Source organism: Megalopta genalis, chromosome 5 (assembly GCF_051020955.1).
Source record: "Megalopta genalis isolate 19385.01 chromosome 5, iyMegGena1_principal, whole genome shotgun sequence".
Taxonomy (NCBI): Eukaryota; Metazoa; Arthropoda; class Insecta; order Hymenoptera; family Halictidae; genus Megalopta; species Megalopta genalis.
Window position 1 is genome coordinate 25,468,084 of NC_135017.1, and position 15,130 is coordinate 25,483,213.

A 15,130-nucleotide genomic window follows, 5' to 3' on the forward strand; every position below is an offset into this window, starting at 1 on the left:
CGATTTCGTTGACGGTTTCTAGGGGTTTCTTACTTCACAGTTGTTGCTAGATACTGAATTAGATCTTAATTCGATTCATTTATTGTTGGAAAGCATAGAATTGTTTGATTGTATGCAAACTTTTTTCCATACAGCTAACAAAACGTCGCAGAATCATTCAAATGCTATTTCTATTTTACTTTATCTTATTATACATATTGGGCGATGAATTGGAAGCGAACAATTAAAATTGGTAAAACGTTTATTAACTATTTAAAAACGATGAAACAAGGTGAACATGAGATTGACAATTCAATAAGTAATATTATTAAATAGACTATAGAGGTGTATAATAAGTGTCTGTAGTAATTATTCTCTTTATACGTTCCTTTACATCGAGACAGACGTCACTCCCTTCGTCGTTACCGTCATTTTTTTCAGTTTTTCTTGCTTAAACATTTTTTTCGTATTTTTTAACTCGACGAAGCCTACTGCACTCTCTCTCTCTCTCTCTCTCTCTCTCTCTCTCTCGTTCTCACTCTCAATCTCTCACTCTCGCATTCTCTTCAGGCACGACCTGTGCGAATTATGGCGACGCGTCTCGCCACTTTTCAGGCATCCGCCGGCGAACACGAATCCTCGGTGGCAGCGGACATTTGTCAGCGAAGGTTTTGCCAACGACTCTTTGTCGCGGCTCTTTGCTTTATCAGCCAAACGTCCGCTGTCGTTGCCGATATTCGCGTTAGTTCACGGTGGCCTCTCTCATTCGGCTCCTGTCAAACTATAATACGGCGGTCGTTCCCTCTTCGTATATAATACGTGCGACGGCTGCTGCGTTAACGACTCTAAACACAAGGATTCTGTCGTAGGAAAAATAGCTCGTAGAAAGCGTACCCATACTAATTATACCCGATTAATCGCTGGTTGCCGCGCGACACGTCCTACGGAACGAAAGGAAACACAAAAGTCTCGTCTTCCGCTCGTTCAATCAAAAGGGGAAAGCAATCGCAGGCTTGGATCGAATCGGTGACATCTCCGCGGAACAATGGTAAACGAAAACGGTACACGCGTGCGGTCATTACGATATTACATCCCCGCTAGAATGAAACCATCGTCATCCCTAATCTCGCAACCTCTCACTCCCGATCCTTGATACGTTCTCCTTCCCCGCCCTCGCTCCTAAATACCATTGCGAAACAATCGCAGATTCTTCTCCCTTCGTCTTCGTAAGTACTGTTCACAATGAACGACGAATTGATTGTTCCATGCTACGACATTGTTGCTCTTTGCTTACGATCGCGGGCCGTAGGTTCTTCGCGGAGGATCTCCTCGGCTTGATTCAGCATTACAGAATCATCCCTCGCGTGTTCCCGATCGGTTCCATCGGTCGACACGCTTCGCTTCTCTTTTCGCCGACACGCGAAAGTACCATCCGCCCACGACCCTTCTCCACCCTTCGTCAACGTTCTCTTCGTTTTTCCTGATTTTTCGATCATCGGCGCGTCGATCCGGCTTTCTTTGGATTGGCCGGGGGCCAATCGTAGAAAACGACGGTCGAAGGTGAACAGCCACGTTCGAATTCGAAAAATATAGAATCCACGGTGCGCACGCTTCCACCCGTTCTCTTCCATCATGCTCTCGTGACAATTCGCATCCGGCCGCTTTCGATTCACGATAACCGCCACCATTATTTTCCATCTCGATTACCCGGGTACAGGTATTTACAATAATACATACCTACTATCGTAATAATAATTTAGTAGTGGTATTTAAATTACAATAGAGTTCATTCTTTCTCCCCTTACCGCTCTTCTCTTTCTTTCTTAATCTTTCTCTCTCGCTCTCTCTTTCGCTCTTTCTTTCTCTCTCTCTCTATATATATTTCTTCCTGTGTATACATATGTATATATGCGATAGCGTGGTACATATACATACATATACATATGTATACATGTATATTTTTATATATATATATATATAATGTTGCACATAACCCAGTACTGGCTTAGTAATCTAGCTGTACAAAACATTATATATCGCTATTCTAGCATCTAGAGATTTGTCCTGTGAGGTTTGATGAATCGTGAGGTTCTTAATATGCGACCGGGTTTCTCTCAGTTTCTCCCTTCTCCGTTTCGGTTATTCTTCTTGGTTGCAGAAGACGCGTGTGTGTGTGTGCGCAAAACGAGTACACATATAACGCGTACGCGACACATATCGCACGTGTACACACGGTTTATACACGACGAAAACGCGACGAGTGCTGCTCGACGTGTGACAGTGGTTCTCCGTAAAGTCGGTTCGTTTCACGTTTCCATTTTATTTAGTGCATTCTACAATGGTTAAATTCCCTTCGCTTGGCAACAAGCGACAATACTAAACGAGTCATCATCCTCGGCCCACGGCGATCCTTCTCGCGCCACTTATTACGATTAAGTACATTAAAAAATACCGCGCGCTCGCGCTACTTCGCGTCAGAACGAACCGGACAAGCTATAATAGTGTGTGATCGGTGAAGCCAAGTTTTTATTTTAATTCGTGTCTCCCCCATTCGGATATCGTCCGTACGAAATGTGTTTTCTCCACTATTCTCGCGTCCTCGGTCTGTCCCGTAATCACCTCGCGAATTCGTCGCCGCGATTTTGCGCGCGGTTAGGTGGGGTTCAGGGAAACGTCTGTTCGAAAGCGTCTAGCGGTGCTGTGCGCATCTTGCGAACGATCGCGACGAGAATCCCGCGACAACTTCTCTCTCTCTCCCTTTCTCTTTCTCCGTTTATCTCCTTCATTAAATCCGCTCGACTTGTTTTTTCGCGTATCATCCAAGCGATCACTGTACACAACGCGACTAGGTCGCCGGCTGATCGTGCAGTGACCGCGGCGCGGCGAGGCGCGAGTCGCATATCGTAAAACACGGGACAATCTCTCGAACACGTCGCATTCAGAGTCGAGTCGAGTGGTCGGTCGCGCGTTTGTAAATCGCTATCGGGACGAATACACGACGGTCTTCTACGACCGGGCTCTCTTCCGCTTCTTCCGGTTCGAGTTATGCGACGCGAAAGAGGAATTTCCGGGGGGTGTGGTGGGGTTGGGAACGGGGGCGTGGGCGTGCGGTATAAATTACGAAGCACGAGCGATAAAGTTCGTCGCGGGAGAGGACCGGGGAGGAAGGTTTCAGAGGGCGCCGGGCCCGAATACCGGCGTGTATTCGCCGCGCGGCTTTAGTCCCGTAATTAAAATCAATAAGGAGACTGGTGTACGCAACGGTGGTCTCCGTGTTCTCGCCTCAACAAACCCGTTAGATACATGAAAAACATCGTGGTACAACGAAACACTTCTGGTATTTAACACTATAACACGAACCCCCCGCAACCTGGGGGGATTAATTAACACCTTAAATACTCTTTCGGAAACGATATCTTTCTCTCTCTCTCTCTCTCTCTCTCTTCTTTCTCTCATACACTCTTTCTCTCTATCGGTCAATCGAAACATCCGATCAATACCATCTCTCGTCACCTTCGCGGCGTCTGTCCTCTATCTCTTTCTCTTTCTTTCTCTCGCCTATATCTCTTTTTCTGTTCATCTCGTTTATCCTGCGACCGGCGTCGCCGTTACAAAGTTTACACGACAGCGCGAAGGAGATTGAACACGTCGAGAAACAATGCGATCTATTATTATACTTATTTTCCTGTTTTCCTTGCGTTGCGGTTTCTCCGTTTCCTTGTTCGTGTATCTTGTCGATGACACTCGAGGCTGTGCGCGGTGCTCGATCAAGCTTTTTCGACGAGCGTTGCGTGATCATTAACGCCTTAACTGGGACATTGTGTTGCTCGGTTGGACGTCTATGCGTGTGTCCTAGGTGTGCGCGCGCGCGCGCGTGTGTTTATTAGTGTGTGTATGTGTGCCTGCGCACGTGTGCATGCGAGCCTGAGAGTTTGTGTCTGCCTGCTGTGTTTATTCGTGTTTGCTTGTGGATTTTGTAACGGGGACAGGATGGGGGGAACGGGGAAGGCATTAGAGTGTTACTTGATTATTTTATTTAGAGTAATTAAGCTTGACGCCTCGGTGGTAGGGTCCAAGCGTTTGGACCGGGCTGAGCGTGGGGGGCAGGACGTCACAGTTGCTGGTCCCTGCACGGTACCCAAATGTTCGGACCAGATTGCTCGGAGATCACTTCCTTTACTTTCACGTAGATCTCCTCGGGAGTGTCGCCTTGTACTACGGCTGCAATAGAAACAGTAGTTTAGTCGTGGAAAACGCTAAAGGTAAATATTAGCTCCTATCATATGTCAGGCCTGAGCAGTTGGTCCTCAAACAACTACCTCCGCCATCGTCGCTCTATATTACTGTCACAGATTACCCTGTTTTAAGGCCCGTCGTAAGTAGACTGTGGATTTTTTGCATTCATAGCAAAACTGGGCAGATTAAATATAGTAAAAATATTTAAACAATTTAAAAATGCTATCGTATTGGTTTCAATTCAATAAAATAATTAACCCATTAACCGCCACGATCCCCATTTTAGGATTTTGGAATTTTACGGACACCATTTGGCGCGAAGGATACATCAGGCGCGTTTGACAATTTAATGTTATTTTATATATATCAGACAGTATTGTTTATAGACGGCGTGTATTTCCTATTTTGTTTCTTTCCAACAAGTGAACAATTTGGAAATCATCTGTAAGTTCAACACAACAAAATTATCATATTTGAAACACGATATTTTTTGTTTGATTTTTATATTATAATTAAATACTATACACACACATAGATATGTAATTTCGAGATTATAGTAACCATGCGTTACTTACTCAATCTTTTGTTTTTCATACGATAAAAATTTAATTTATGCAACCTGCCACAATTCCCATTTGGGACTTTTAAAAAAATATAAAATATTGTAACAACAAAACATAATCTGAATATAATTATATCGTTACACAACTTTTTCTGTATATACACAACTTTTCCAGTCAAAAATTAATGACAAAATTTGCCAGTTACTGGATTAAAGAAAAAGAAGAAATATTTCTATAGTTCTTGTATCTTGCAAATTAATGTAAATAATTTCTATTTCGCATAAAAATCCATAGTCTAGTCATAAGAAACGCCAATTTTTGTTCATAAAAATTTCCTTGCGAGACGACCAGATACTTAGCGTCAAGGACCATAGCTTAAAGAATTGACTCGAGATCACGGCGAACACGTTACCCGTGAAGTATTCTCCGAATTCTTGTTCCATCTTCAATGCTCGTTCGTACGTCTTTTTCGCTTGCTCCTCGGTCATTCTCTTGTTCATTTCCCTGGAAGAGTAGAAAATAAGATAAATAATAATATAAATAAAAATAAGATAAATAATAATATAAATAAAAATAAGATAAATAATAATAAAAATAAAAATAAGATAAATATAATTATAAAATAATATGATCCTTTCAGATAATAACACCGAGTAGAATCGTTCTACAGTAATTTCTCCCTAATTGAAGCTCGGCTTGGAAACAAAAATGGACAATTTGGAAAGAGACAATTATTCCAGCTCTGCGTTTCGTTTTTATAGTTATCGATTGTCAACAATTGTAAAAACGAGCCGCGAGATTCGAATAATCGTACCTCCTCTTCCCGAATTGTCCATTTTTCTGCACAATCTGAGCTTCGATTAGGAAGAATTTACTGCAACACTGAATGTTAAACTTTCAGAAACTGTGAGACAGTGACTCGCAGGTGTTAACAAGGTGATAACACGCTGGAAGATGGTGTAATATTACAATTGTAAGTGGAGAATGGCTACTCACATAATCGACTCTACGGATTTCGGTTTAATGAAGATGGCGATGGGGTACAGCTGTGCCACCTGTAACCTCTTGATAGCGTTCCCACTCACGTCTAGGATACAATGTTTTTCCTAGAACGACGAGAATGCTAATGTCAGACACGCTTAGAGAACTAGTTATGCCATGGTTGCGCAGAGTTGCCGATTTGCTATTCTTAGATAAGTTAATGTATGGGTTGTATAAGAATGGTCTGGTCAAAACCGATCGAACCTATTATACTTATTGCAAACACTGGGGCAACTGACGAGTTCACAGATTAAATTTTCTCGCCAATCAAAGATAATTTGATTCGTTTATTTTACTTATTTTTGCAAATAGAAATCACTGTACGCTCGTCTGTGCCACTCGTTTCGAGATAGTTTCTACACGATGGCGTGTTTCATTACCCTTTCGGCAACTTCCCGAACGGACGCCACAGAGGTCCCATAAAGATTGTCATTGTACTGTCCGGCCTCTATGAACAAGTGGTTCTGAATGTCCCTCTCCATCTGCTCTCTCGATGCCACGAAGTGGTAGTCTCGCCCGTCCTCTTCGTAATCTCTTCTACTCCTCGTTGTGTCTGCCAAATTATATTCGATATAACTCTCGACGATCTTTCTTATTTCACCTTCTTACCAAAAATCTACTCTGAAAATACATTTCCAACAATTGTCTATCCGGTTCTAGGTATTTAACACGTTCCGTGCCACGTGTACCATCGATGGTACACGCTTGCATGTTTACTTAGTGAACTGAACAAATTGTTTACAAGAAATTTAGAACCGAAGAATCAATTTCCACCGCAAGAATGGTCGTTGATAAGTTTTTGTTACGTTGTTATGTGTACGAGAATTAATAATTGCACGTAATACATCAAGTTTTAGTAAAATATCAAAGTGTGAAGATTCGAGTAAAAAAAGCTCGGCACGGAACGTGTTAATAGCATACTTCATAGCATCTACGCCCAAGTTTAACGCTGAACCCGCCACGGCGGTCAAAATGACCGGTCACACGTTCTTTATTCAAACGTTTCTGGTATCAAAAATAACGTCAGTTTTCTAAACGAAGATTAAACTTCCCTTTTGTCGATCCGGTTCTAGGTATTTAATAGCATACTTCATAGCATCTACGTCCAAGTTTAACGCTGAACCCGCCACGACGGTCAAAATGACCGGTCACACGTTCTTTATTCAAACGTTTCTGGTATCAAAAAAAAAACGTCAATTTTCTAAACGAAGATTAAACTTCTCTTTCGTCGATCCGGTTCTAGGTATTTAATAGCATACTTCATAGCATCTACGTCCAAGTTTAACGCTGAACCCGCCACGACGGTCAAAATGACCGGTCACACGTTCTTTATTCAAACGTTTCTGGTATCAAAAATAACGTCAATTTTCTAAACGAAGATTAAACTTCCCTTTCGTCGATATATCCGCCGCGTTTTTTAATCAAACCTTGGACCAAATGGATAAACTAATTGCACCAGCGACAGACGCTTCTAATTGAACGCGTAGTTTCGACAATACGACATCATAAAACGTAACGCTAAACGTAAAACGTCAGCCGAGCCGAACGAGAAATTACAATTCACGCTAAACGAGCAGGTGTACCGATACTTCTTGAGGGACGCGCGTATTTCTCGCCGCGCGTCGACGAAGTTCAAGCGAGCTACGCGATGCATCGCGACGCTCAATTCGATGGAGAGAACGTATAAAAATGACTGGTTATCGAGGTAGAACTTAAACGCGCGAAGACGTTCCACCGTTCCGAAAGCCCGTAAAATCCTGGGAAATCTCGCGATCCATCCGTGGCACGTGACGCCGCGGCACGTCGTTAAGCGAAATGACAGATCCGAATGGTTTCACTCACGTGGCACACAGCTGCCGAATTTGTCGGGGAACTCCGAGATGAGGTCGTCGTTGATGCGATCCTTGAGAGGACCGAGGATAATGACAGGTCGGGTGTACTGAATGGTGAGCTGTTGGACAGCCTCGTACGACAGCACATTTTCTTCGCTGCCTGCAATTCACAGTATAAGTACTCCGGGCGTTTCCACGATGAAGCGTCTTTGCTGCGAGCTATGTATATTCCCGGTTAGAACGTTTACACTCTCTCAAACACGGGGGCAAAAACGCTTCTCTCGTTAAAAAACGCGAACTCGAAGCTTTCTCTCGGACGGGACACCCGGCAGATACGTGTCTTCGGCACAGCTTTGTTTCTCGTTCGCGGAAGAACGTGGGCGAGTGTGCAGAGTGTCCCGAAATTATGGAACATACGGGAAATGCGGGGTTCCCGAGGTCATTTGGAGCAACTTTTTCCTCGGCGAAAACGCAATCCGCGGCTTTGTTCGCGAGTTATTAAAGAAATACAGTGACCAATGAGAGACGAGATCAGCTGGCGCGAGGCGGCCCAGCGGAACCGTGATTCGTTCGTTCGTTGGCTTGCGTCAGCCTCCCTCGCCTCTCATTGGCCAGTGTTTATAACTCGTACGCAAAGCCGCGGATTGCATTTTCGCCGAGGAAAAAGTTGCTTCAAATAATCTCAGGAACCCCTAATTTCCCGCAAATACCATAATTTTCGGACAACCTGTACACTCGAAATCAATTTCCTGCAGGAATTCGTCTTTATCTATTGCTTGCTAAAGATTTGTTACAAAATGATGGATCGTTGCTCGAATTCGTAATTCGTAACATTTCGCAATATTTTTATTTTTATCGCAAACAGGTTTGAACATTTGGCTAAAGTATCTCTTGTGATGAAAATTAGGCGACGTAACGGATAGCTAAAAATTCGTATTTTTGTAAATTGATCGAACGATTGTTAACGAATCCATTGTTACGTCTATAAATCAAAGGATCGGATCAAGATCTACGCTGCACAAGTAGACTCGTATCACGGAGCGTCTCCTCCGAGCTTGGCCAAGCTCGTATTATCGGCGAGCGATGGTCAATAGTAAGAATTGTCAATGAGAACCGTCCGCGAAATCGGACGCAGAACGGTTGTTTGATTAGGTATCGCACAGAAACCGCGGCTGAATTTTATTAACTTCACTCCGGACGAGCCACGATCCATGCTTCAGCGCTCAGGGGATCGAAGCGAGGGAAGTAGGTGGCTAAGCTCTCTAGAGTCTCTAGAACTTAGGCGATCGAAGGGTATCAAGGTCGATTCGGCATTAGTAACAGGCGGCTATGTTAGTACTTGAAGCTGGAAGGGTTGGGCTTTTGTAATCGATATATGTACTCGGTACTGCTACGTAATACTGACTTTAACAATGTTACTTGGACTGGTCGCTCCTTATCGCTCGCGAGAAATTCGATGTGCGAGCACTGGGAGTTCGAGTATCATCTAGCGGCCTTGTTTCTCAGATTCGGACCTTCGAGCGTCGATCGCTTCGACTATTACGATTAGATCGCGTATTTTATGCGTTTACGACGAAAATGACAAAAATTTTCAAAAAAAAAAGAGTAGAAGTATTGAAGAGTATCGATACGTTGCTTTGAACCTACTATAATTATCAAACAGAGGAAGAAGTTTCCCGATTCTTGCAAACAAATGCACTCAATTTTTATTTCGTACAAAGAATTGCAGTCTAATTACGATGATTCGTATTAACAAAATTGTCGGTTTCGAATACTCGAGGCAATGGATTAACTCGTCGAGTGCCGAAAATCAACCCCTAAAATTACTACAAGATTCAAGTAATTTGTTTAACGAAACTGTAACTCGATATTAAAATTGATCATAGTGGATGATATTTTAACCAGTTAGCTGTTTTTGATGAGCATACAGAAAATGCCTATTTTTTCGCGACGAGTATACTCGTCAGAAACAAAAAAATAATTAAGAATGTTTAACATGAAATTACATTTTCTATAATTTATACTATATTGTGTTATATTATATTAATCATATTATTTGTATTAATTATACTATATGAATTAATTAATATAATTATATATCTTAAACGAAATATGAACAAACATACGAGCATACAGTACAGTTAAAATAACTTACTTTTCGAAGAAAAGTGCAACGACTAAACTGGTTAACTATTCTGCGCTCTAAATGCCCTAGTAAAATTCAGTCTGTTTATAGATAAAAATATTTATAGATAATTATAATATATATATAAAATTTAGATACATATATAGATATATAATTTATAGATAAAATTCAGTCTGTTTGCGATAAACACAAATTTTCAAAACTAATAAAAAAAAATGTCGGCGCTCAACGCGTTAAAAGATTATCGCACATTTCCGTGCGCAGCAAATGGACTTCGAGTTCGCGATACAGTTTCGTAAGAATCGGTGCGCTCGATTGTAAATGATCGTAGAATAATTCCGGAAGAGTTGCCGCGGCAAATGGCGCTTCTTGCTCCGGGTCCGAGACAAGAGCCAATTAGATTCGATCGTTACGGTATTCTTGGAAAAGCCTGTTCCCAGATCTCCGTCGCAGGAGAATCAAAGCTTTTCGCTAGCGACAAGAAGCGACGGGGGTTCTAAACGTCTACCCAGCGTACCAGCTCGTTACCAATCTACAAAAGGGGGCGGGGGGCGGGGTGTAATTAGTTTACAGAGATCAAACGGCAGACAACAGATAGACAAAAGCACGTGTCGCGACTGTCCCAAATGCGCGAAGCGTATCTCGGCGTTTTTGTTAGTGCTCTTTGGTCTGTGATGGAAGTGAGGAGAGTAATAAAAAAAAAAAGAAAAAAATGAATAAAGAAAAAAAAACAAAAGAAAGAAGAAGAAGAAGAAGAAGAAGAAGAAGAAAGATAGAATAAAAATATACAAAAACAGAAGAGCGTCGATCGGAGGATGTCGATCGAGATAAATCACGGTTCGACGGTGTTAGTCGGGACCTATAAAAGGGTATCTCACTCCGGGCCACACAATGACTCTCCTGTCGGTATTCACTTACTAAGCTCTTCATCATTCTCATCATCGTCCTTTTCCAGATAAACTAACGTCAGTTCCTCCATATAAGGCAGTTCAACACGATACAAAATTTCTTTACTCCCTGCGAGCCAAGACAGATCTCGTTGTGAATGGCAAACATGGTAGAAGCGCCGGCGTTAATAAAAGCGGGGAGGACAGTGAACGCGACGGACGATGATAGTCAGATGAATCTTCGTGGTCGACCGCTTTTGTATTAGTCGCGTTCCATTATTTCTTTATTTTTACCTTGAGAAATGTGTCGCGTCGGACGTTCCACGTTAATCACGAATTATTGAAAAATACAGGGGTGGCTCCCACATTCGATCATGCTGTTCAATCTCTTTGCAAAGCGTTCCTCCCGATTTTACCGAACAGTTGTACGTCTTTACTTCTTTCAATAATTATCGTTCAATAACAATTATCGTTAAAACTATACATATATCGAATACTGAATTTCTGTGAAAGAAATCCGAAGTCTAAAACGAACAATGAAAATATTAGCACAAAGCTGAGCATGTTTCTTTCCTCGTCGAGCAATTAATTTATATTTAACGGAAGGTCTTTCATCGCGTTGAGCAATTCTTTCAACGTTCTTGCCACAGACGGAATAATTAGGAAACACATAAATTTCATAATTAGCGGAACAAGGATCGAAGTTGCCCGTCCATTGCTATTCTAGAACCCGGCGGAGCACTTAGGTATTCGACGAACGTTGAAATTCGGGAATCCAGTTGGCGAACAATCGTGTTCGACCCGATCCATAAGCGCAGTCAGCTCGAAAAGTTTCTCTGTCGGCGAATCGACGATCTGCGGCGAAGGCCGCGTTCCACAAAAGTGACAACGCGCCGGCGACAAAAGGACGTGGCCGAACAATGGGGTCGTGCCGCGCGCGCGCGCGCTCGCTCGCGCGCCGATCGTTATATCGCGGTAATGAACGTGTGCTTTGTTAATTGATGCGACCGAGATGAAACGGCGAGAGTTTCGGCGGTGGGATGCATTATGGGGATCGAAACGGAAGGCGGACAGAGAATAAGGAACTGGCGCGGTGTGGCTGCGAGAAGGGGTGGATTGAAAATGTAGAATGAGAGACAGAGACAGACAGAGACGTGATTACCTTCGGTGTTAGTGTCGTCCTGGGTGTAGCACAGCATGAATGCTAAAACATAACAAGTTCAATATTTCAGTATACGTTGCGTACTAATAAGCGGCCGTTAATAATTGCTAGGATTAATTATGAAGCTTTAAGCACGAACACCTCCTACCCGTCCAGGCTGCTCTCGGATTCTCTCGAGCCTGGCCCGTGATCGAAAACCCGCGGAAGCGATCTATCCATTTGCGTTCAGCGTTCTATCAGAGTTTGCACGCTTCCTATTTTCCTTTATTCGAATGAGCGAACGGACACAGGGTGTCCCAAAATTATTGTACAAGCGAGAAATGAGGGATTCCTGAGGCCATTCGAAGTAACTTTTTCCTCAACGAAAATGCAATCCGCCGTTTTGTTTACGAGTTATTAAGGAAAAACAGTGACCAATGAGAGGCGAGATCAGTTGCCGCGAGGCGGTCGAGTCAATGGGCGGAACTGGGCTTCGGCCGCCTCGCGTCAGCTGATCTCGTCTTTCATTGGTCATTGTTTTTCTTTAATAACTCACAAACGAAGCCGCAGATTGCATTTTCGCTAAGGAAAAAGTTGCTTCAAATGACCTCAGGAACTCCTCATTTCCCGCTTGTAAAATAATTTCGGGACACCCACCTCAGTTAACGAGTCGACTGAATATTATGGGCGACAATGGTCCTTTTAATCGACGAGTATAGATATCAGAAACAGCTAACTTGTCGAGGTGGATCAGAGTTGGGCAAAATTTTATCCGGATGGTGGATAAAAGATAAAGACTAACGAATAAAATTTTATTCGAATGAGAGATCATTCGAACGATATTTTAATATCGAATAAGAAGTTATTTGTACAGGAGAATAATTGATTTGAATAAAGATGATAGAACATAAAGCATACTTTTCATCATTTATCGATATATTTTTTCCATATTACATTTTCGAATTATTCGGATAAATAGATGGAATAATTTGCGACGAATTATTTAATTGCTCGAATAAAATATTCGACCGGAAGGAATTCGTTCTTAAATATTTATCCGAAACAATTCGAATAATGTCCAACTCTGAGAAGAATATGTAATTTGATATTCTTTATTAAATTATATATTTTATGAAAGTGTCGTACTGAAAGAAAATATAAAAAACTCGACATACATGTACAATATAATTACAGTAACTTTCACACTTTTCAAAGAGACTGCAACAGCTAATTTGTTAAGAGTTGAATGTTTGCAACACAGGAAGCGACAAAGTGTGAAAAATCTTTTCAGATGTAACAATAATTTATCATCTATTTATATTTTTGTCTGCAACGATGACGTTGCATCAGTCAATGCAAGAGATCGAAGTAGTAGCCAATCATAAGAAATGACAACTGCTTTTCATTGTCTATCAATACGATCCCAAGTGAAAATAATTTTGTTTCTTTCCAATGAACATCAAAGATGAAGAATACTCTGAATACATTATCGAAGAAATTTTTTCTATTGGGAACCACTGAATTCTTCAATGTTAGAGGACACTGTCGTACCATTAGACGTTCGCCACAATGGAAGCTCCCTCGACAGTCAACCCGTTAATCGTTGTAAAGACTCGCGATCCACGAAAGATGGTCGTTCCCGGGCATATAATCATGCTTCCGCGAAGTGTCAGAAGCGATCCGAACTCTAAAAGCTACTTTCCTACACTCTTCCCGCGAAATGGCCTCGCTATTAAACGTCATCCACAGTCGGCTTCTCGCCGATGACGACGTCGCGACGTCTTTACTCGAGCGTGTCTCGAACGCGAAAATAACCTATTAAACACCGAATTGTGCTCTGCAGAGCGAAACAATAACGCGGAGTCCCTTCGATTATCTCGTATAGAACACGTTAGGAAGAAAAAGAATGTAATTTAGCGATAGGCCGAAAGTGAATTTGAGGAATTTAGGGAGAATTCAATTGTCAATGAAATAAAAGATACGCAAAAATGATCCTCGAATAGCACACAAATCTTTAAGCATACGTATATAATCATAGTACTAAATATTAATTAAATGTCTGCTCCTTGAATATAATTTTTTATAAATAAATAAGTTGTAACAATTAATATAAAAGTCAATCTTGAAATATAGAAATGTAGATTAGTCTAAATATTAATAAAATATCTGTTCCTTGAATACAATTTTTTAGAAATAAATATTATGTAATAATTAATATAAAAGTCAATCTTGAAATATAGAAATGTAGATTAGTCTAAATATTAATAAAATGTCTGCTCCTTGAATACAATTTTTTACAAATAAATAAGTTGTAACTATTAATATAATAGTTCATCTTGAAATAAAGAAACGTATAATTCTCGATTCTTTCTTTTTAAATTATAGTTTAATATAATTGAAAAAGTTATCGAAGAAATTTCTAACAAAGTCCATGAAACAAATAAATTATTTATATAAATTGCAATGTATCCTCCAATGAATAGAATTACAACATGGAATATATTAAATAATGAACATTGAATATATATATTTTTTTATATACTATAAGAGTATCAATATGTATTGTACATTTAGAACGAGAAATTTTGACTCGTCCCCATTTTTGTATCTTCCGGACAAATGAATTCTCGAGCTCTCTCCACGAACGTGTTAAACTCTCCCTTAGCGATTACAATAAATTCTCCCTAATTGACGCTCAGATTGTACACAAAAATAGATCATTTTGGAAAAGGAGACACGATTATTATAAAATATCCTGAACCGCAAGGCTCGAATAATCGTATCTCCACTTCCCAAATTGTCCACTTTTGTTTCCAAGCTGAGCATCAACTTGGGAAAATTTATTATAGTTCGCGAGACCGTAGACGATCTGCGATCACAACTTCGTTGATTTCACCCTCTGAACACGACGACGTTTGCCAAAAGTAGTACGTGCAGAATGCGACGGTCCTCGCGACGGTACCGCGAATCGCGATCGAATCGTCGAACCGTCGAAGAAAAATGATACATATTTCCCATGACTGGCGCCGAAACTTTCGTCCATCGTGTAGCTACGCGTGCAGGACAGCGACAGGCATTCGAGAGAAGCATCTACGCAATTCTACGAAAGTCCACAGATAGGTTTTTGGTCAGTTGGAGAAGCGATTCGAATGAGAACGTGTAGATCGTGCGCACGGTGATAAATCTGGGTTTGTAAGATCGCAAGCATGAACTCTCGATGCAACGGCGAGGTCGCGGCATGCCAAGCGGATAAGAGTATATACAAAGAGACAGTGCACAGTAGAGAGAAAAACCAAAGATCTCTC

At 41.4% G+C, this 15,130-nt stretch overlaps 1 protein-coding gene across 13 annotated transcripts in view; it reads right to left on the reverse strand.

Moving 5' to 3' along the window:
* Positions 1-223: 223 nt before the first annotated feature.
* LOC117223970 (discs large 1) overlaps positions 224-15,130 on the reverse strand; it is a 950,943-nt gene continuing 936,036 nt past the window's right edge. For 10 of the 13 annotated variants that reach the window (XM_076522026.1, XM_076522020.1, XM_076522022.1 and 7 more), the window contains 7 exons: positions 11,847-11,888; positions 10,716-10,814; positions 7,662-7,811; positions 6,200-6,372; positions 5,775-5,884; positions 5,191-5,282; positions 224-4,200 (listed from right to left, as the gene is read on the reverse strand). In XM_076522026.1, the coding sequence (XP_076378141.1) occupies positions 4,091-4,200; positions 5,191-5,282; positions 5,775-5,884; positions 6,200-6,372; positions 7,662-7,811; positions 10,716-10,814; positions 11,847-11,888 (776 nt within the window). In that variant the 3' untranslated portion in view covers positions 224-4,090. The remainder of the gene's footprint in view (positions 4,201-5,190; positions 5,283-5,774; positions 5,885-6,199; positions 6,373-7,661; positions 7,812-10,715; positions 10,815-11,846; positions 11,889-15,130) is intronic. The other 3 variants (XM_076522024.1, XM_076522023.1, XM_076522025.1) reach the window with 2 other exon arrangements.